The 21075-nt window shown below is 40.5% G+C and overlaps 1 protein-coding gene across 9 annotated transcripts in view; it reads right to left on the bottom strand.

Moving 5' to 3' along the window:
* Positions 1 to 21075, bottom strand: part of LOC120399986 (E3 SUMO-protein ligase ZNF451-like) — a 74782-nt gene that overhangs the window by 26808 nt on the left and 26899 nt on the right. For 8 of the 9 annotated variants that reach the window (XM_039528306.1, XM_039528305.1, XM_039528302.1 and 5 more), the window contains exons 5-11: positions 19234 to 19345; positions 18272 to 18443; positions 17148 to 17274; positions 12483 to 12639; positions 10012 to 10159; positions 3559 to 5213; positions 90 to 224 (exon numbers count right to left, since the gene is read on the bottom strand). In XM_039528306.1, coding sequence (XP_039384240.1) covers positions 90 to 224; positions 3559 to 5213; positions 10012 to 10159; positions 12483 to 12639; positions 17148 to 17274; positions 18272 to 18443; positions 19234 to 19345 — 2506 coding nt within the window. The remainder of the gene's footprint in view (positions 1 to 89; positions 225 to 3558; positions 5214 to 10011; positions 10160 to 12482; positions 12640 to 17147; positions 17275 to 18271; positions 18444 to 19233; positions 19346 to 21075) is intronic. The other variant, XM_039528308.1, reaches the window with a different exon arrangement.

The raw sequence follows: 21075 nt of genomic DNA on the forward strand, positions 1-21075 counted from the left end.
CTTTGCCCAGTCTGGTTCTAGGATGCTGTTAGTGTATTTATATGGGTTTCTGTTAAGCCCTCTCTGTTATTTTCTTAGAAAACTTTTACCTTGAAAGCCCCAGACAAATGTCCCTTGGTTCAGGTTGGCTGGCAGATGAATGAAAAACCTTCCCCAGTTGTCTAAGTCCACCAGCACGATGTGAGTCATGGTGCGCAGATAGTCAAAATCTGGCAGTTCACGGTCTTCAAATGGAGAAGAATATATATTTTAAATTTACCTCCATTTTTATTCAACCTGTACATCTCCAAGCTCATTTGTGCTTTCAAAAGAAATCCACATAATTTGCTATTCTGTAAGAAATTCTAAGCAAAAACTCTTAAAACTATAAAATATAGTATGATCACCAAATGTAATTATTTTCATAGCAATTTTTTTAACCACTTGAGGTAACTTTTAGTAATCTGTAAATTTACTAGGCAGAGAACCACACTCAGGATTCTATAACTGATGCATGTAATAACTATAACTATTAGTTCAAGATGGAACTTCATTCACAAAGCATAAAAGATACCCTTTTTATGCTCTATCAAACTTCCTACAAGACATTTAAGCTGTTGATCATCCAATTTAGTTTTAGAATTTACAACACAACACATTAAAATGAAATTAATTTTTAACAACTGGCCAACTCCATGATCAGCAAAGATATGGCATATGAACAGGGAGTGTTGGTCATATTATAACAAAATATCTAACATGCATTTATAGAATGCGCATTTTAGTGGGCAAAGAAAAACCCATGCAGTTAATAATATAAGCTGTGTCAAGTTATTACACACAAAAAACTACATTAAAGGATCATTATTATGATCGGAAAGTCAAGCACAGTGTGTGATCATATAATAAAGGACCTTATCATAATGAACACACATAAACGGGCCCAACAAAGGTTGCAATAGCCTTAATTCTAATGTTCTTAATTTCCTAATGTTTCAGTGCTTAACTTTGCAACCTTAATGTCCCTTTACCACAGGAAATCACCCATAGAAAGCTAATTAAAAACCCACAAAACCAAATTCCATCATGTGGCTTCATCTTGACACCCACACAGGCCATCAGGTTGGAACCTTAAAGTCCACTGCACAGACTTCTGACACATAAGTTAACAGAATAACTGACAGCTGTAGTAGGTTTTCATTCTCTATGTGGATCAGCTACTAGAGGGAGATGACAGACTTTGCCAACAGGTTTTACTGATATTTGCTGACAAGCTGAGGAAAGGAGAAACTCTGGAATCTTGGGTTCCACACCAGGCTCTGCAGGGGAGTGTGCTCCAAGGGGCACAGACTCTTATACCTCTTTCCCTTAAGCTTGACCCTTTCTGCCCAGTCCCCTCCAACTTGTTCATGTCCCAGTCCTGTCTCTTCCCACCCCTGGCTCCTTGTCTCAGACCCAGTCTCCTCACCTAGCCAATCCTAGTTACTCCTCAGGCTTCCCATCACAGGCCCAGTTTCCTGTCCAGCCCATCCTAGTTTCACCATCTGGACTCTGCATCCCTGTCCCCACCACCATCCAGATCTTTTTGTTCCCCTTCCTCTCTCTTGCCCAGCCAGTCCCAAGTCACCTATCCTGGCTTCTCATCTGATCTCTCTCTTCCCTGACCCACCGCCACACCCGTGTTCGCTGTCCCCACTGGCCTCCAATCCCAGTCTCCCTCCATAAACTCTTCATCCAGTTTCAGCATCCCCCACTCTCACTGTGTACTTGTTCCAATCTCTTAGCCCAGCCAGTCCCAGCTCCCACTCCACACTACGGCTCATCAGACCTATCTTGCTTGTGTCTCACCCCATTGGTTCCTAGTTCCAGCCTTCTTGCCCAGCCAGTCCCAAATTTCCCCTTGTTCTCCCATCCCTATATTTCCCTCTCTGGCTCCCAGTATCAGTCTTCTCTCCCCGAGAGGCTTCTTGTCTCATTTACTACTTTTCATCCTCAGACCCAGCTCTTGTCCTCTCTGCATTTGATTCAGGTGACTTCCTCCTCCACGCTGCATGGATACAGCATGGGAGTCTCCTGCTCTTAGTTCAAGTGTCAGGACATGGACTCATCATGGACTGGAGCAGCCAGGAAATGCTGCTTATCCCTCTTCAGCTCTGTGCTGGAGCATGCTCGGTGCAAATAATCTCTGGGGATTTTAGCTCTGACCCAGTATCAAGTGTTGACTGAGCATGTGCAATGGCTTATAAATTGTCTAAATTTGGATAGATTTTCAATGGGGACAGAAAAAGGCAAATTCCTGACAAAAAGGCCATCCCTTGGCTACATTTCAAGTCTCTGCTCAAAAGCATGGGGACATTTTAAGGAAAAGTTTGCCAGCATTTTTTAATATGGCCACAAACTACTTTTCCCTAGCTTCATTCTCGGAAACAGTTACAGAATAATTTGTCAGAAAAATTCAGCCTGAGGCACACAATCTGTACAGGATTTCAGTGAAAATGATTATAGTCTGGCAAAAGTTATAAGCAAATGAAACCAGTCTTATAATAGAAAGCATGAGGCAACCTTAATAATAGGCTGTGATACCCAGCATCACTGTATGTGAGTGCATGTGAGAGTGAACACACACACACACACACACACACACAAAGAAAATCGAAAAATCTCTCTTACATACGTACACACACACTTTGTATTCTCATAGGAGACCTTTCTTTACCCACCCTGGTCTTCCAATGACTTCTATTCCCTGTGAGGACTCCACATTGGGTAAGGCAAATGGTTGCAAAGGGAGGATTTTGATAGGAATCTGTTTGGATCCCTTTACTGTTGGGTCTTTTCATGATGACAGGGAATTTTTAAGTGATACCAAGTGCTCCCAAGTCCCTTTTTATCTGATAATGAGCGATTCTGGGCCCAAGTCTCTTCAAGGGCATCTCCCACTGGGAGACCAGCTGTTTGCTCATTTTAAAACACCACTTAACAGTAGGCAGGGTAGAGTAGTGGTGCAGGTTACGAGTGGCTGCTTATGTACACCAGGTTGGGTAGAAGGAATGCTTTTCCTGAATGGCTTCCATTTTGGAGTCAAAAGCTACCTCCTCTTGCTATGTGGTTGTCACAGCTTCCACGTGATTTTCCCTAGCTTTGACTTTACCTACTACTAGAGTGTCTTCTCCCTTCATAGAAAGGGTGATTGAGAGTAGAAAAAGAGGAGGAAGAGCAGCATCTGAAGACTGCTGTCCAGTTCCAGCTAATTCCTGTGGTCAGTACAGAATTCCATGTTACGCATGGTCCACAGAGTCTTGGTAAATTATTTGCATTGTACAAACAAGAAACAGATTTTATAAAGCATTTAATAATAAAAAGTTCAACTTTAGTTCTCGAGATTTGGCATTAGAAACTCACTAAAATTACAACTTTAAACATATAACTAAGTTTTCATTATTTCATATGTACAGACTGGATATAGGCGCATGGTATATTGACATGTTCTGTTGAACAATTTCTATACGAGCATATTACAACCGTAATTTTTTCCTATTGTGCATTAAAAAACAAACTAAAGCCATAATTTCTACATACCTTCTTCACCATGCTCTTCAGAACATGTTTTATTCTCACTTCTTTCTTTCCTTCTATCTTCTTCTCTCTTTAGAGAAAGAGATTCTGACTTTTTTTGAACTTTAGTTACATTTGCTGGAAACTTTAGTTTATCAGGCTTCTTGTCCACACAAGCACCACTGGCTGTAAAGTTGAAGACTTTGCTTTCTGATTCTGATCTGAAATGTGTTATATCAGGCTTTTGCAAGAAGCAGTGTTTATCATGATAGTGTTGATGGGCACTCACAATATCGTGGAAATTTTTGTTGCATGCACCACATCTCACAACATACATCTCTTCATGGCTTTTCCTTGGGGTGTGACTTTTGCTGAGATGGTCATTCAAGTCTGTGAAATTCTGTGCTGTTGCTGAACAGAAGCAGCAGCGAAACCACAGATTGCCTTTTTCCAGTAGGGTTTTCTGACAGTTCCGGTGATCTTCCTTTCTGTTTATTCTGGAGATGTACTCTTCCCGGCAGCCACAGGTTAGAAAGTCACCTTTTTCTAATAGTGTAATGTCGTCTTTATTTTTTATTGACTCTTCAGACACATATATGTAATCTGTGCTATGGAAACTCTTATAGTGGATTAGAAATTCTTCCTCAACATCGAAAAAGAGATCACCACAAAGGCCACAAAAATATTTAACCTGTATCTCATGACTGTGCTGCTCTTGGCAGTGTCGGTATAGTGTTTCCACTTTGTGAAAATGCTTTTTGCAAAAGCCACAGCAATACCTGTGAAACTGATGGCTTCCTAAAGACATACAATGTTGTTTAACACTGTCTTCAGACTCAAACATTTCCTCACAAATGCAGCATTGCCATTTTCCTAAAATAGGACTTCTCTCAAGGGACTGATCCACAGGGCTAGGAAGACGCTCTTTCCATTTAATAGACATATTGCATAGTGTGTCAGAAGAGGATGCCATAGGCTCGTTCTCTAGAGCTTCCTGTTCATAATAGTAAGAATGTCCACCATGAAATTCAGTCACATGTGCCATAATGTTCTCTTCTCTGAGTAAGTCTGTACTGCATGCCCGGCACCAGAAAATGAAGTTAGTTAAGTGTGCTCCTCCATGGAACCGACTCATATGCAGACGGATGATGCTTGAGTTTTCAGCAAGCTTCCCACATACACCACACTTGTGACAGATTCTATTTGCTGACAAAATGTGCTTTTCAACTGACTCTTCAGTAGAAAACTTCAGAAGGCATTCACAGAACCAGGCTTTTATTTTGCCTGTATTGTCTTGATGTAGGCTTACTCCAGCCGCTTGATTTTTTTCTTCTAAATCTTTTTTCCGTTTTGAAATGGCAGACTCATTTTTACAGACAGGCTCACTCAAAGTCAATGGTCTCTTAAGGAGTGAAGATCTTGACTGATTTATAATCTGCCTCAACTGAGATGGGTTTTTATTTCTTTCATTAATATGGCAAAACATCAAGATGGACTCTTCCATTGTAGTAATAATTTTAACTTTGTGTTGAGTTGCATGGCTATGCTGGTTGATCTGGCTTTCATCTACAAAGAGTTTGTCACAGTTTTGACAGTGACCTCTTGCTTTAAATATTTCTGCAACCTGGGAGATGCTCTTTTCCGACAGTGATACAGGACCAGCATTACGACAACGAGTTCTAAATTGGATATAAAAATGACACATTCACAGGTTTAAATATTCCAAACTTTACAAATATACCTACAAAGTGATTCTTTAAAATACTAAACAGACATCTCCCGCCAGTAACTACATAAAATACTAAGGAAATACTAGAGAGTGGGTGAGATAATATCTTTTATTGGACCAACCTATGTTGGCGAGAGAGAAAACTTTCAAGCCACACAGAGCTCTTCCTCAGGTCTGGGAAAGGTACTCCCAGTTTCACAGCAAAATGTAAGGTGGAACAGATTGTTTAGAATACCCAGTTAGCTCATATGCTAAGGCAGTGGCTCTCAACCTTTCCAGACTACTGTACTCCTTTCAGGAGTCTGATTTGTCTTGCATACCCCCAAGTTTCATCTCACTTAAAAAACTACTGACTTACAAAATCAGATATAAAAATGCAAAAGTGTCATAGCACACTATTACTGACAAATTGCTTACTTTCTCATTTTACCATATAATTATAAAATAAATCAATCTGAATATAAATATGGTATTTATATTTCAGCATATAGTATATAAAGCAGTATAAACAATTCATTATCTGTATGAAATTTTAGTTTTTACAGACTTTGCCAGTGCTTTTTATGTATCCTGTTGTAAAACTAGGCAAATATCTAGATGAGTTGATGTACCCTCTGGAAGACCTCTGCATACCTCCAGGGGTACACATACACCTGGCTGAGAAACACTGTTCTAAGGGACCATTCACTGTAGAGTGGCCCGTTAACATCTCTGCAGTCATAACACAAAAGTAGGGGTTAGTGGGTTACAGATTGTAATAAGCCATAAATCCAGTCTCTCTCTTCAGTCCATGATTTTTAGTGTCTAGCAAAGCAACGAATTTAAGCTCCAAGACTCATCTTTTGAAAGCATTGTGTAGATTTCCTTTGAGGATGACGCTGGGAATACCTTTCCCGAACCTGAAGAAGAGCTCTGTGTAGCTCCAAAGCTTGTCTCGATCACCAACAGAAGTTGGTCCAATAAAAGATATTACCTCACGCATCTAGTCTCTTTAATATCCTGGAAATGGCACAGATACAACTACACTGCACAGGGAAATACTGCCCTTTTTAAATGCATATTAACAGGCCCAGCAGCTTGTCAAACTGTACAATGCCTACCAGTTATTTTTGTAAAAGTCACTACACATTATAGAAAATGAAGTGGTCATTCCAGATAAGTGCCCCCAGACTTTTAAAAAATTGATATAATTTACTGTTTATATTACATCAGTATTGAAATGTGGTAGGTGTGGTATGTGACGCCATCCCATAAGGTTTTATGGAACTATGCTTAGAATGTGTTTTATGCTACATATGCCATGTAACATATCTCAAAGGTTATGATCTACTGAAAGTATTAATCCTATTTGTATCATTTTTGTATTCAAAGTTATGAATGTTGGCTGTGTACTGGCTTGATTTCTAAATAACCTTAGTAGAGCATTTGGTCAGTTCCTGGAGAAAGGAATGATGAAATTATGTACCTAATCAAGAAACACTTAAAGGACAATGGATCTTGGAAGGCTCCAATCCACATAAGAAGTCTACTTGAGGACATTCAAGGTAGCATGTAAACAATGGATGCTACCTGCAAAAACTGTGAGTCATGCATGGACATGTGACTTGCCCAGGTGACTCCTAAACTCCATCCTGGAGCTGGACTTTGCATAGGAGTGAGGAAGGGGTCTCCACTCACAAGAGAAAGTCTATTTAAACCCCTGGGAGATCCCTCCATTTGGTCTTGAGCTGGCTAAAGAGAGAGCCTCTCCACCCCCAAGGATACTTGGAAGAAACTGGAACAAAGGCAATGACTACAAGGGTGTGAGTGATTGCTGGACCCAGGCTAAAAGGAGATTAGTCTGTAAAAGGGAGCATTCTGGAACTGGTGAGGATCTTATCTGTATTCAGTTTGATTAGACATAGATTTGCGCATTTTATTTTATTTTGCTTGATGACTTACTTTGTTCCGTCTGTTACTACTTGGAACCACTTAAATCCTACTTTCTGTATTTAATAAAATCACTTTTTACTTATTAACTCAGAGTATGTATTAATACCTGGGGGAGCAAACAACTGTGCATATCTCTCTATCAGTGTTACAGTGGGTGAACAATTTATGAGTTTACCCTGCATAAGCTTTATACAGGGTAAAACGGATTTATTTGGGTTTAGACCCCATTGGGAGTTGGGTATCTGAGTGTTAAAGACAGGAACACTTCCGTTAGCTGCTTTCAGGTAAACCTGCAGTTTTGGGGCAAGTTGGGTCTTTGTTGGAGTAGACGGGGAGTGTCTGGCTCAGCAAGACAGGGTGCTGGAGTCCTGAGCTGGCAGGGAAAGCAGGGGTAGAAGTAGTCTGGGCACATCGGGTGGCAGCTCCCAAGTGGGTTTCTGTGATCCAACCTGTCACATGGTACATACAGAAAGGTGCCCACTGAATATTCTACATCTAGTGGGTACTTTAAAAGCATCTCATTATACATTTTTAATGCCTCAATAGGCTTGAGAATGGCATACCTTCTCTTGCAGCCATGCCAAGGGAGCTTAGGCTCACAGCAGGGGGCGGGAGACTCAAGCTCCAAGGACAGTCACTTACTCTCAGTGGCATTGGGTTAAATATGCTTCTCATTTTGTTGGAGGTGAATGTTTGGTAAACTGAAGAGGGATGGCAGCTTGGTCTAGGACGGAATAAGTCACTTGAGTATGAGACTTTCGCTCTCCTTGCTACTGCAAGTGGCTTGGGGGCAAATCTTTCCTTTCTCCTGAATGCTATGTTGGAAGGGTCTTTTCTCACTCTAGCTTCTTCTGGAAGTGAGAGGAATTTGGAGTGGGGAAATGAGGAATAATTATACCATCTCATTGTCTGGAAAAGAGGAAGTGGTGGGATCATCTCCCTAAACTATATCCACTTTAGATTTATAGGGTGGGAATTCCACACAGGTCTCCTCTCCCCAGAAGCTCCATGACTGGTAGGCCAGTTTGCTCATTGCTATTTTTACGTAAGTGACCCCTACTCTCCTTTTTCTCATTAACCCCCGGAAAAGGAAGCAGTACATCAGCCACAGAATTCAACTGATCCAGCTGTATGAGCAACATGAGTAGCACTCAATACTGGGCAGTGGTGGCGAAGACAAGTCTTACTGTGGGCTAAAAACCCATTTTTGTGAGATAACTTTGTGGGTGTCGGGAGGGATAGAAGACAGATTCTAGACTCCGTAGTGAAGGGCTAGGACATTTCGAAGAACTCCTGCAAGACAGCTGTTTAGACTGGGGTGGGCAAACTTTGTGGCCCGAGGGCCACATCTGGGTGGGGAAACTGCATGCAGGGCCATGAATGTAGGGCCAGGGCAAGGGCTTGAGGCAGAGGAGGGGTGCAGGGTGTATGAGGGGGCTCAGGGCAGGGGTGCAGGAGGGGTACAGGGTGTTTGGGTGCAGGAGAGGTTTGGGGTGCAGGCTCCAGCCCGGCACCGCTTACCTAGAGTGGCTCCAGGGCAGCAGCGGAACTAAGACAGGCTCCCTGTCTGCCCTGGCCCTGTGCCGCTCCGGGAAGCAGCCAACACCTCATTCCTGTGGCCTCTGGGGGGGGGGGAAGGCTCCGCGTGTTGCCCCTCACCTGTGGGTACCTCCCCCAAAGCTCCCATTGGCTGTGGTTCCCCAGGGCCGCAGGGATGTGCTTTCAGCCGCTTCTGGGAGCGGCGCGGGGCCTGCAGTGTCACAGGGGTGGCAATCCCACGGGACAGATCCAAAGCCCTGACAGGAGAGATCCGGCCCGCGGACTGTAGTTTTCCCACCCCTGGTTTAGACTGTAGAAGATGCACCAAACTTCATTCTACATAGCACTAGAATTCGTTTATGCCTTATTCTTCTCTCACTTGGACTAATGTAACCTTTATCTTTCAGGCTCTTTTTCTGAACATTTTCTCTCATAATATATCAAAATGCCTCCGCTAAAATCCTTCCTTTTAAGTAATTCTGACCCTCTGACATGTCTTCCCACACAGAATCCTTCTGTTAGCTTCTCCTCTTCTAACCCAAATTCAAGCACCATGTCCTCCCTACCACCAAGGTCCTGTACAATCTTGCTCTCACTTACATCACTGTTCTCCTTTCCTCCAACTGCTCCATGTGTCCCTTACGCTCTTTCAAATCCTCTCTTACTGCTCCCTTGCTCTCTTTCATGACTTCAGCTATGCCACCCTCTGTGCTTCGAACAGCTTTCCATTTGCTGTCAAACAAGTCCCCTCCTTAAAACTCACTTTTCCAGGAACACTTCCTTTCCATTTCTCCCTCACCAATAACCCTCTTTTGATTCTCCTTTCTTGAAAGACTGTCCTCCCATCTTGTACCTGTATCTTGCGTATGCTCTCTGGCTGGGAACACGTATTACTCAGTAAAGCACTTAGTAAGATTGTAGCACTATATATATGATTTTAATTTAACTTATACATAACACTTAGCTTTTGACCCATTTTAAAAATACAGTATGTGTGTTCCACATCTAAAACTATTAGAATCACAACCTCAAATACTTACAACATTTTAATGGCCCTATGGTATTCCCTGCCTCACCCCAGGCATTAGCAGTGACTGAAATACAATCCACCATCACCCCAGTCAATTATCCGGGGAAAATGAAGAAAAAGGTGGAACTTGTGAGGAGTTTGATGCCTAACTACGGTACTGGGCTACTAGGTATTTAAAAACCTCAGAGAAACAGTACATATCTATGCAGTTAAGTTCATTGTATATAGACAGTAGACTCTCACAAACCTGAAGTGAGCTGTTAGCTCCATATGCGAACGTAATTTCTGGTGGCAGGATGTGCACTTCACTTGGAATGGGACCTCTTTACATAAAGCTATAAGAAGTTTCTTTGCATATGATGGGAAAGATAAAGGAAGTGGTGTCCCAGTTTCATCTGCAATATGAGATGGTATAAAATGAAGCCACATATTTCAAAGTCAATATGTAGTATTTTATCTCTTAGAACACAGCTATTAACAATACGTTTCTTGCCAATCATTATGACCATGTCACCTCGTTCCATTTAAATTCCACCACTTGCTCCCTCTCCAACCCTTTTCAAATTCAAGCTTCTTGCTGCTCTCATCGAGGGCCTTATCAACTCCCCTCCTGCTCTTATTAATGCATTTTAACCAAAAAAGGCATATAACGTGTAGGGAAAAAAATACATCATAATACATTTAACAAGCTTTTACATGTTTTGATTGTCTCCATCTCTCCCATCTTTCATAGTATTTCCTTCTTAGATTTTAAACGTTATGGGGCAGGAGGATTGGTGGATATGTGCACAAAGTCTAACATGTTGCTGGCATACAGAATGAAAATAATAGTTTCTAATATAAAATGAGTAGGAATAGTTTATGAAAATCTTTGTGGCCATCATTATACATCAAAGGGACAACAAAGGTGATCGTTTTTCCCCTTTCATATATTTTAGTAGTAACAACCAGTGAGAAGAGCATTTTCTGGCAGCTGAGGCTAGGCCCAGAAGCATTAACTGCCTGGCATGGAGGCTAATATTGCTATTACTAACTACAAAGATATATAAATTCAAAGAAAGAAGCTGAGTATTCAACCATTTATGTATTTAAATATTTAAAGCTGGATTGTATCTGATGAAGGATATTGTCTCTTCTTTACATTATTGGTCTTTTCATGGCAGTTAAAGAACAGTAAAAAAAAAAAACAGATTTGAAGACGGGTGGCCTGATTTTCAGAGGTGATAAACAGCTGCAGCTCTCATGGGCCTCAAACAGGCTATTAATTTCTAATGGCCCATTAGATTTAGAACACATATGAGGGGTCAGTCAACAGCTTCATTGTTGAGTGGTAAGGTTATATAACAGGTGACTGTACCAAATCACAATGGATTCCTTATGACCATATGAACCTTAAAGTACAGTTCTACCATGAAAAATAGCTATATTAATATGGTTACTGCTTATTCAACTAGTCAACTCTCCATGTGTGTATTCAGATTCTTATTAATTTACTTTTGTCACAAAATAAGTGTTTACTGCTTATTCCTTGGGTTAGAACTCGGACACACTGAATGGATGACCAAATCATTTCTTGTGCATCAACATAACTGATGCTAAATTCTAATCTTTACACCTCTGCAAGCCTACCTAAGACAATGGAGTTTCATAGTTATCACTGAGGGTCTGATATGGCCTGCTAAACTTTGTCACTGGTGGTGTGTGACTAGGACAAAAATCCAACTTGACTTTTAGAGCCCAGCCTTATTTTGGAAGGTCTGCTGGTTAGGAAAAAAAAATTATATTTGAAAATGGAGCAAATTTGATACAGGAATCAGGGAGAGACACAGAAATATGGAATTCTAAAATGCCTTTTTATACAATCTCTGTCAGAATAGAACAACATATTAACAAAACATTAATCTCAAATGAAGATAACCTGGTAAATCTACACAGTTGGTGTATCTTTTCCTCAATGTCAGACATCTTAAAAGAAATAAATGTTTTTTCTTTAATTCACAGCTGAGAACACATTCGCTCACATGGCATAGATGCATTATCAAAAAGACCTAAAAAAGATGCTACATTCAAATTACAACATACCACTCAATTTAAAAACCTGAAGGAAGTGATTCTTTCCAGACATATGCTGCAGGCATTCATCTCTTATGCTGAAAAGGAGGAAGCAGTATGGACATGCAAAGCACTGAATAAGCTGTGGAGGAAGATTTCTTTTATGCCCATCATCTTTTTCATTTATCTGAAAAATAAAACAAATCTGGTTAGTAAAAGAATCAACCTAATTATAAAAATATTTATTTTGCATTTAATAAACACACATATTTTAATGCATATTAGAGATTCTTTATACTTTTATTAGACTTTCTAAAAAACTTTGGACAGAGTTATAGTCACCATACTACAGTCCAGGTGAGATTACTAATTCAATGGAAACTTCAGAGGGCAATGAGTTAAAAGTTTGCTTTGACTTTCCTTTTTTGTGAAGTCATATTATATACAATCTGTCAGAATAGAACAACATATTAACAAAACATTAATCTCAAATGAAGATAACCTGGTAAATCTACACAGTTGGTGCATCTTTTCCTCAATTTCAGACATCTTAAAAGAAATAAATGTTTTTTCTTTAATTCACAGCTGAGAACACATTCGCTCACATGGCATAGATGCATTATTAAAAAGACCTAAAAAAGATGCTACATTCAAATTACAACATACCACTCAATTTAAAAACCTGAAGGAAGTGATTCTTTCCAGACATATGCTGCAGGCATTCATCTCTTATGCTGAAAAGGAGGAAGCAGTATGGACATGCAAAGCACTGAATAAGCTGTGGAGGAAGATTTCTTTTATGCCCATCATCTTTTTCATTTATCTGAAAAATAAAACAAATCTGGTTAGTAAAAGAATCAACCTAATTATAAAAATATTTATTTTGCATTTAATAAACACACATATTTTAATGAATATTAGAGATTCTTTATACTTTTATTAGACTTTCTAAAAAACTTTGGACAGAGTTATAGTCACCACACTACAGTCCAGGTGAGATTACTAATTCAATGGAAACTTCAGAGGGCAATGAGTTAAAAGTTTGCTTTGACTTTTCTTTTCTTTTTTGTGAAGTCATATTATTGTGTAAATATTATATGATTTATATTAAAAAAAATCTATCGTGAAAGAAAATTACGGTTGCAAACTCAAGCATTCAAAAGTTAGGAAGTACCAGAATTAAGGTTGGTCATTCAACCTTAATCCTGCCCCATTGTGCATTATAACAGTCTCTAATTACATTATCATATTATTCCCCCCACCACCCGGACCTCTACAACATTTAGTGCACAGGATAGAGGGTGCTCTCTGAAAGCTATACAAAATTTTGTTTCATCCTTTTTATTGCACACTATTCAAACCTAATACTCACTACAGAATTATTGATTTCCTCATAGTCTTTTCCCTGGCACTCATTAACCATGAATGTTTCACTAACATTAATGAATTTGCTTTCAAGAAATCCTTGTGAAGTAGGAAGATATTATTCCCACTCCACAGATGGGGTGGGGTACTAAGGCAGAGAGATTAAAGACAAAATTGTCAGAAATTACAACTAATTTTGGGTGCTCACTTTGAGATGCACAGGGCTTGATTTTTCACTACTTAGCATTTTTATAGTGCTTTATATATTTAAGATATAGCTCCCTTTAATTTAGTTGGCATTGTGGGCATTTCTTCTCAACTGGCCCCAGAATCTCATGTTGGTCATTCAGGACCACACAATTAGTGGCCACCCTATGAAAACTTTGGTGTGGCAGAGATGGGGAAAAAAATCCAATTCTCCCAGGTAGCATGCATCTACATAAACCACAAGACCACCCTGTCTCGTCCCAGAATCCCTTGCCTCATTCACTACACATCTTCCAACTTTTGCAACAAACGAAAGAGGAGTTCTACAAAAAACCTCATTCACTACGCAACCCAGAATTACTCCCTGAGCACCATCCATTCTTTGCACTGAATGAAGCAGGGCTTCTGATCACGTAATTAAAGGGAGTTATCAAAATGTACAAGGGGACCAAATTAAGGTTGCACAGGCAACCCCTTTCCCTCACCACTCTAGATTCGCATCAAGCTGCTCCCACTGCATGCTGCCTAGGCAACAGGGGGCACTGTGTGGACAAGAAAGAGTGTCTCCCCAGTTTCAGTTCCTGTATCTGGCATCAGTGATTCTAGGTGGCTGGGAGGAGCAAGGAAAGTCCTGTTCAGTCCCTGCAAACCTGAGCAAAGCATGCCTGTGCAACGGGCATCTAGAATGATAGAAAAAAAATTGAAGGATCATAATTTGGCCAAGTTTTGGTAGATTCTTAAGTAATGCTGTGGATGTTGTTTGTGACTTGATACAATGTGCTATCACACTTAGAGAAGGAAGAACGCTGGCAGACTCAGAATAAGTGGCAATACATCAAGATAACTATCTTGAAAGTCTCTGAGCAGAAATCGTGGCTCCCTTGGATCTATTTGCGAAAGAGATGAACAGTCTGGGTGACATTCCAAATTACTTAGTCTTATCCAAGTAGAAGGCCAGCACCCTTCTAACATCCAGATTACGAAAACAGGACCCCTGCAGAGTTGTGTGGCTTCAGGAAAAACACTGGTAGATGAATAGATTGGTTAGGGTGGAACTCCGAGAGAGCCTTAGGTAGTAATTTAGGATGTGGGCATAAAGAAGCATTATTCTTGAAGCATTCTGTACAAGGGAGGAGGGGGTGGAAAACTGGAATCAAGACACTAATCTCCCTAACTCTACAGCGGACATGTTGGCTATTGAAAGGCTGTCTTCATAGACAAATGGAGTAGAGCATGTTGCCATACGTTTGAATGGATGTTTAATAAAACGGTAGTTGAGTGACAGGTTGAGGTCCCAGATCAGGGTGAGGTCTCTAGTCTGCTGGTAGAGATTCCTGACATCCTTAACAAACCTAGATGATACAGGATGAACAAATACAGATGAAAAGCTGATATTGCACCCAAATGGACCTTAATTGAGCTAATAACCCTGATTTCTTCAGATCCATCAGATAATCCAGGATGACTGAAAGAGGCATAGATCCAGGCAGGAAGTGACAATGACAGCGTCAATGGGAGAATCTCCTGTTTCTGAAGGGAAGTAGTATAGGCTGACTTTTTTTTTTTTTTTTTTTTTTTTTAAGTATTCAATAACTCCTGTTGCACTTCCTCAGAGGAAGAGGATTTTAACGCTGCAAACTATCAAGGAGCCACACCCAATGCTGGAGAACTACTAGATTGGGGTGAAGCACGTGACCCACATCCTTTGAGAGGTGATAAGCAGTGGTCTTGAGAAATGGATGTACACATAGGTGAAGCAGGTAAGGGTATCACACTGGTCTCAGCTAGGTTGGATTTATAAGCAGAGTCAGAGGGAATGCAAAGAACACACACTGCTTCCAGGATAGAAGGAATCCCCCACAAAAACAGCAGCTCAGACCTTCTCTTGAGCCAAAAAGAGGACACTTTTTGTTCCTGGAGGTTGCATAGAGCCCCAACTCCTGTGAGAAGTACCTGCTGAGAACACTGGCTGTGGTATTCTGAATGCCTAGGTAGACTACTGAAATTTGGATCTGATGAGCTATGCACCAGTTCCATAGCTTCGATGCTCAGAGAGGGCAATCTCCTCCCTGTTTTTCCATACACAACGCACAGGATATGTTGTCCATTGTGACCTTGATTGATTTGCCACAATGAGGTAGGAAATGGAGGCAGTTGTTCCTGATAGCCCTGAGCTCAAACAGATTGATGTGGAGGTGTCCTGAGTTGTCCATCTACCCTAAGTCATGAGAGCACTGAGATGAGCTCCCCACCCCAACAGTGATGCGTCTGTTGTTCAAGTTAGTGATGGAGTTGGGCAGAAGAAGGGAACACCCGCACAGATGTTGAGTTGATATTTCCACCAATCCAGGGAGTTCCTCACCTGTAGAAGAACTGTCACCTGTCTGTCCAAAATATTTCTGACAGAAGAATAGATCATTCTGAGCCAAAAAGCTGCAGAGGTGTTCCCTCACACGTGGGTCATGTGTCCCAGGAGCTGAAGACATTTCCTTACAGTGGTCCGAGGACTCCCCTGAATCGTCTGTAGCAAATCTGACAAGGTTACAAACCTGTCTAAGAGAAGATAGTCGCTGTCTGTCAAAGTGTCCAAAGAAGCCCCTTAATCTTCTTTATGGAATCAACATGGATTTTGTTACATTTAGCTGAAGACCCAACTCTTAGAACAGAGCAAGGGCCGTCCAGGCGAAAGATAGAACTGCTTCGTAACAATGGCCAGTGTCTCTAGCTGGCAGGGGCAAAAAAAAAAAAAAAAAAAAAAATCTGCCAAAGCCAGGACTGTTGGTCCTTGGAGAACTTTCTTCAGCTTTCTCCAGTTTTGACTGGATTTCCTTTACCCTGTGTTGACTGGCTCTTGGCTCCAACCCTCCCCTCCCTCACAGTCACATCACCTCAGCTTCACTCTGCACATGTCCCCTTCTCCTCTCCTCCCCTGCCCTTCCTTTTCCATTTTTCTGATCCCCTCCTAAAAAATAAAATATTGTGGAACTAACATGACCTTTGGCATCTTCACACTGTTCTATCTGCTGGTGAGTCACACACCCCTTTTTTCCCTGTGCTGGACTGTGTTTTTTCTGTTGTACAGTACCTAGCACAAACGGCTCCTGATCCATGACTAGGGCTCTTGAGTGCGAAGATAATATGAATAAATCAATAAAAGGAGTGTGGGAGAAAGACTGGGACAAATGACTTGCTTAGTTTTTCCTCATGTACCAAGCCAATTGACTTACATTCAGTAATAAATTAATACTCATGAATTCTTTGGAATTCCCTTCCTTCCGCAGACCAAACTGAGTTCAAGGCCCAATCTAGTGGGATACAAAGATCAATTAGTGGTGGTCCATGGAGGTATCAGTGGAGTAAGGATAGATAATGTCAGAATCACCATAGTTGCTTCTCTTTTCTGTGGTTTTCCCTCCTTTTTAGCAGGCTGCTTCTTCCCCTTCCCCCACTAGTCTGTACTGCCAGCATCAGGAGAGATGGGGCAGGAAAGAAGGTTTCAAGCCAGGTGAACCAACTTTCACACCACACTTGAAATGCAAATCACAACTTAATTGTTAAGTTTTATGGCAATATATACAGAAATGTTTTCAGGATAATTTTAACTCTAAGAGACACCATCAAAATAAAAATTCAGTAAGTTAGGAAGGTTCAGTGAACCAGAGGCAAAGGTAGGTTAAAATGCAAGATTATCTGTAGTTATAGTTTTTGTAAATCCTACATAATATTCAGTTAGGTGAATACCTATCCATGAGTTCTTGCCTTAGATAAAAGGTGATCACTATACTGCTGTGAGGTGACAAATCGTTTGCAGCATACCACACAGGCAACAGCATTAGTTGGAGGTCCACGTAATGTAATTGCTGGGTCACATGGAGAATGATCAAACCTATAAAGAAAAAATTACCATCATCATTAGCCCATTCTGTAAGTAACATAACAGGGGGTTTTGAGAGAAAAGATTTATTGTATAATGTAACATTTGAAGAATCAGGCAAAACCACAATCCAACACTACTGACTTTCCATTAAAGCAGTCAACATGACAAGACTTTTTAATATATAACTTCATTTAATATTGGCCACGTCAATTCAAATATTTGTCAAAGATGTGGTCACAGTGGAAGTATCTTCACCTTAACGGCCAATTGGAGAGGGAAAAAACAGAAGTGCTTACCCAGGGGAAGAAACCCCCATTTTGAATTTGAATACAACTGCAGAAAGAAATACAGTAACTCCTCACTTTAAGTCGTCCCAGTTAACGTTGTTTCATTGTTACATTGCTGCCGCTGTTGTGCAATGTGCTTCCCCTAGCCTACAGTACCTTCAGCCTCCTTGCCTGCCTCATCTCCAGTGCCAGTGGGCTGTGCCTGTGTAGGGAAAGGCAGGGCACCTCCCAACTATAGTACTGTACTGTATGTACAGTATATTTGTAAACACACAGCAAGTGCACACTACTCCTCCCCGCCCCCAGCATAGTATTAAATTGCTTGGTTAAAAATTGTTTAAAACTTATACCTGTATTAAATTGTTTGTTTAAAATGTATATAATGCCTTTTGTCTGGCAAAAAAAATTCCCTGGAACCTAACCCCCCCTATTTACATTAAATCTTATGGAGAAATTGGATTCGCTTCACATCGTTTCACTTAAAGTAGCATTTTTCAGGAACATAACTACAACGTTAATTGAGGAGTTACTGTATTGGAAAGTTCCTTGCATCAAGTCTGTATAACATCTGTAATAATACACTGACATCCTCTCTCCCCAAGGAACACTGGGATTACAGGGCAGGACGATAGAAATTTGATGCAACATAAAGCACAGTGCCCTAGAATTAAGACAGCTCAGTGGTGTTCTTTATTCTGATCTATGATAAATGTCCTTACCTTTTCAGGTGACCTAACAGAAGATGACCATTATCAAATTTTCTGTTGCAGTGCATTACAGGACATAAAATGGGATTGCTGTTGATTGGTGTTTGGCCGGTTCTGTGGGGCACCGCTTTTCTTCCCATGTTAATGGTGCCTGGTTTGAGACCTACATTGTAGAGCAAAATACCTAAGTACATACAATTTTGATTATATTTCAGAAGACTTTTTTTTTTAATCAAATATCCAAGGCCCAGATTATACTGGCAATACAATACAAAGTAGCCAAGCTGCACAAGAGGAAGTTTGAGCTCTTTAAGGTTTTTTTAATCCCACTACTCAGAAGATTAGTTTTATATTTTTCAATTGTTATGAGAAAAATGTGATTTGTACACTGTATAAAGCTAACCTCTATTCAATTTAGACCATATGATTTAGTGGTGTTGCTCTTTGAAATCTCCTTTGAACTTCCTTGTGTCTGAAGTGTACTTACCAACACTTACATTTATATAGACACAAATATTTCTCTATTGGGTCTCCTACTAGTGACAGTCACACAATATAAAGTTTTCCATGCAACAATTCTGCCTTTGCAAGTAGCTATGTTACCGCAGTATTCTTACCACTGGGAATATATTAAAGTTAATTGGCTGCAAAAGCATTTGAGAGAATTCTTATAGCAACCACTGTGAGAGAAATTTTAAATGCCACACTGCACAAAATTGGTATTGGAGGATCTCTGGGGAGTCATGTATCTGTTCATTGCTGACATTGTTAACGCAATTACTGGGTGATTTACTGTGTAATGTAACATTTAAAAATAACCAATATTGGCTGAAATAAAAGTGGTGTAAAACACATGTTGCTGATAGTTATTTGACTTCATATTACTGGAGTAATGTTCACTGCTCTTATGAGTATTCATTGTTCAACAGTTGTGAATGCCATATTTTAAATTCCCACCCTTTCTAATTAAATACCTGGCATTTTTAGCCACTGGTCTACACACAATCTTGCTGCTTCTGTGTCACTATGTCCCCGGATAAATTCCAGCTCCTGCAATCCATGAGCATGCTGGGAGTCCACTTTTTCCTAAAGGGTGAACAGATTAGATAAAAAGACAATGAATTTATTCTGATTAAACACATGGAATTAGCCCAAGTTAACACTCAGTACTCAAATGTGGATGAAAGTTTCTGATTTACAAGGAGGAGCCTAGAATAGATATATTCTATTGTATAATTGTCAGTGGAATGTAGGTGCTCATACCAAGGTAAGTGAATGACATGGTTAATTTCCATATCCCCAGTGAGAGACGCTCTTGAAATCTGACACACTCATTCATTATTGGCTACTGAATACAGGAAAAACCACCTCAGTCTGACTGCCAAACTTTCCATCATCGATCAACACCGCCACCATCTGTGGTACACTCACCATACGGAATTTTCTCACCTAAAATCCATTATAGAGAACTTGTGACTTCAAATGACCTTCATTTCTTCTGTGAGACAGACACGTTAGTTATGAAACTCTCAATTTGGAGAAATTAAGATCAGAAGTCAAAAACTCCATTTCACGATTCTTAGCTCAGAAAATTATCTAAGGTAAGCGAATACACTGCAGGTGTCAGTACTGACAGAATATAATCCTGCTACGGAATTGGCTATTTAGGTTTTTATATAACACCTATCATGGTGTCGGAGTGCTCTACAGAGGAGAAGAAAAGTAAAATGTATAAATAACCTAGTGATGGTATACTGCCCTTCCTCGGTGATATAATTACATCTACAATTATTTGAAAGGTGTAAACACCAAGGAGAGAGCAGAATTATTTGGGGCTGCATGGGGGGGTATAAGGAGTAATAGGATATAAGAAAGACGGAAAAAGGGAAAACTTACGCTGTTGGTAAATATTAGGAGAATCTTCCTGACATCAAACGCCTGAGATTGTTTACACCAAAAAGTTGCACTGGAAACATTTCCCCATCAACTCCTTTTGAATCTACCTACCTCTATTTCTGTGGGAGTTATGTTGGTGTAAAAGCAGTATGGCTGCACTGCCATTCTGATATAACTACACTGGATAAATTTAGTCTTCCTCATTGCTATGTGATACTGCATTGGTTCAGATCTGAAGTGATCTGTCTGGTCACCTGTCTGTACTCCATTGCTTCAGGGTAATCTGGACTAGATGTCCCCCTTCTATTTAAATGACACATCCGGGAGTCCAACAGTCTCTATTTTGGACTTGCTTTTTGGTGCAAGAGCACAGATCCTGAAGCTGCTGCCAATGCTAAGGTTTGTGTTTCTGTGCAGTCCCATAGAGAGGTTCAGGACTCCCTTGTCCTCTTGGGACAGCAGCACATCCAGACTCCTCTCTCCAAAAGCGCTAAGATTTAATTGCAGCCATCACAACAAATGAAAGACTTGGTTACTCCCGGGACAATTTCCTGTGCTGAAGCAAAGCCAAGGAGCTGTGACAAAAACCTGTATAACAGAAAGAAACACTACCTTTGGCAGCTCACATTACATGGGTCTATTCTGAAGAGCAGGATACGATTTTCCCTAAAAGGGCATCACTAATCCCTGGTTATACTGGACAGTCTCACTGGGGGCTGCAAGCAAGCCAAAATGGTAGGGGTCTGAACATCCCTGGACCAGAGAGGATGTCAAGTCCCCTAAATAACTAGGGCCTCCTTGAGACATCAGACAGCTCAGCAGCAACAGACAATGCTGATGAGGGGAACTCATCTTGTAAATGTCATTTTAATCAATATGCCCCATTGGTCTGGGTTTTGAGGAGTCCTGGGCATCTTCTT

Source organism: Mauremys reevesii, linkage group 3 (assembly GCF_016161935.1).
Source record: "Mauremys reevesii isolate NIE-2019 linkage group 3, ASM1616193v1, whole genome shotgun sequence".
In the NCBI taxonomy this organism is placed as follows: domain Eukaryota; kingdom Metazoa; phylum Chordata; order Testudines; family Geoemydidae; genus Mauremys; species Mauremys reevesii.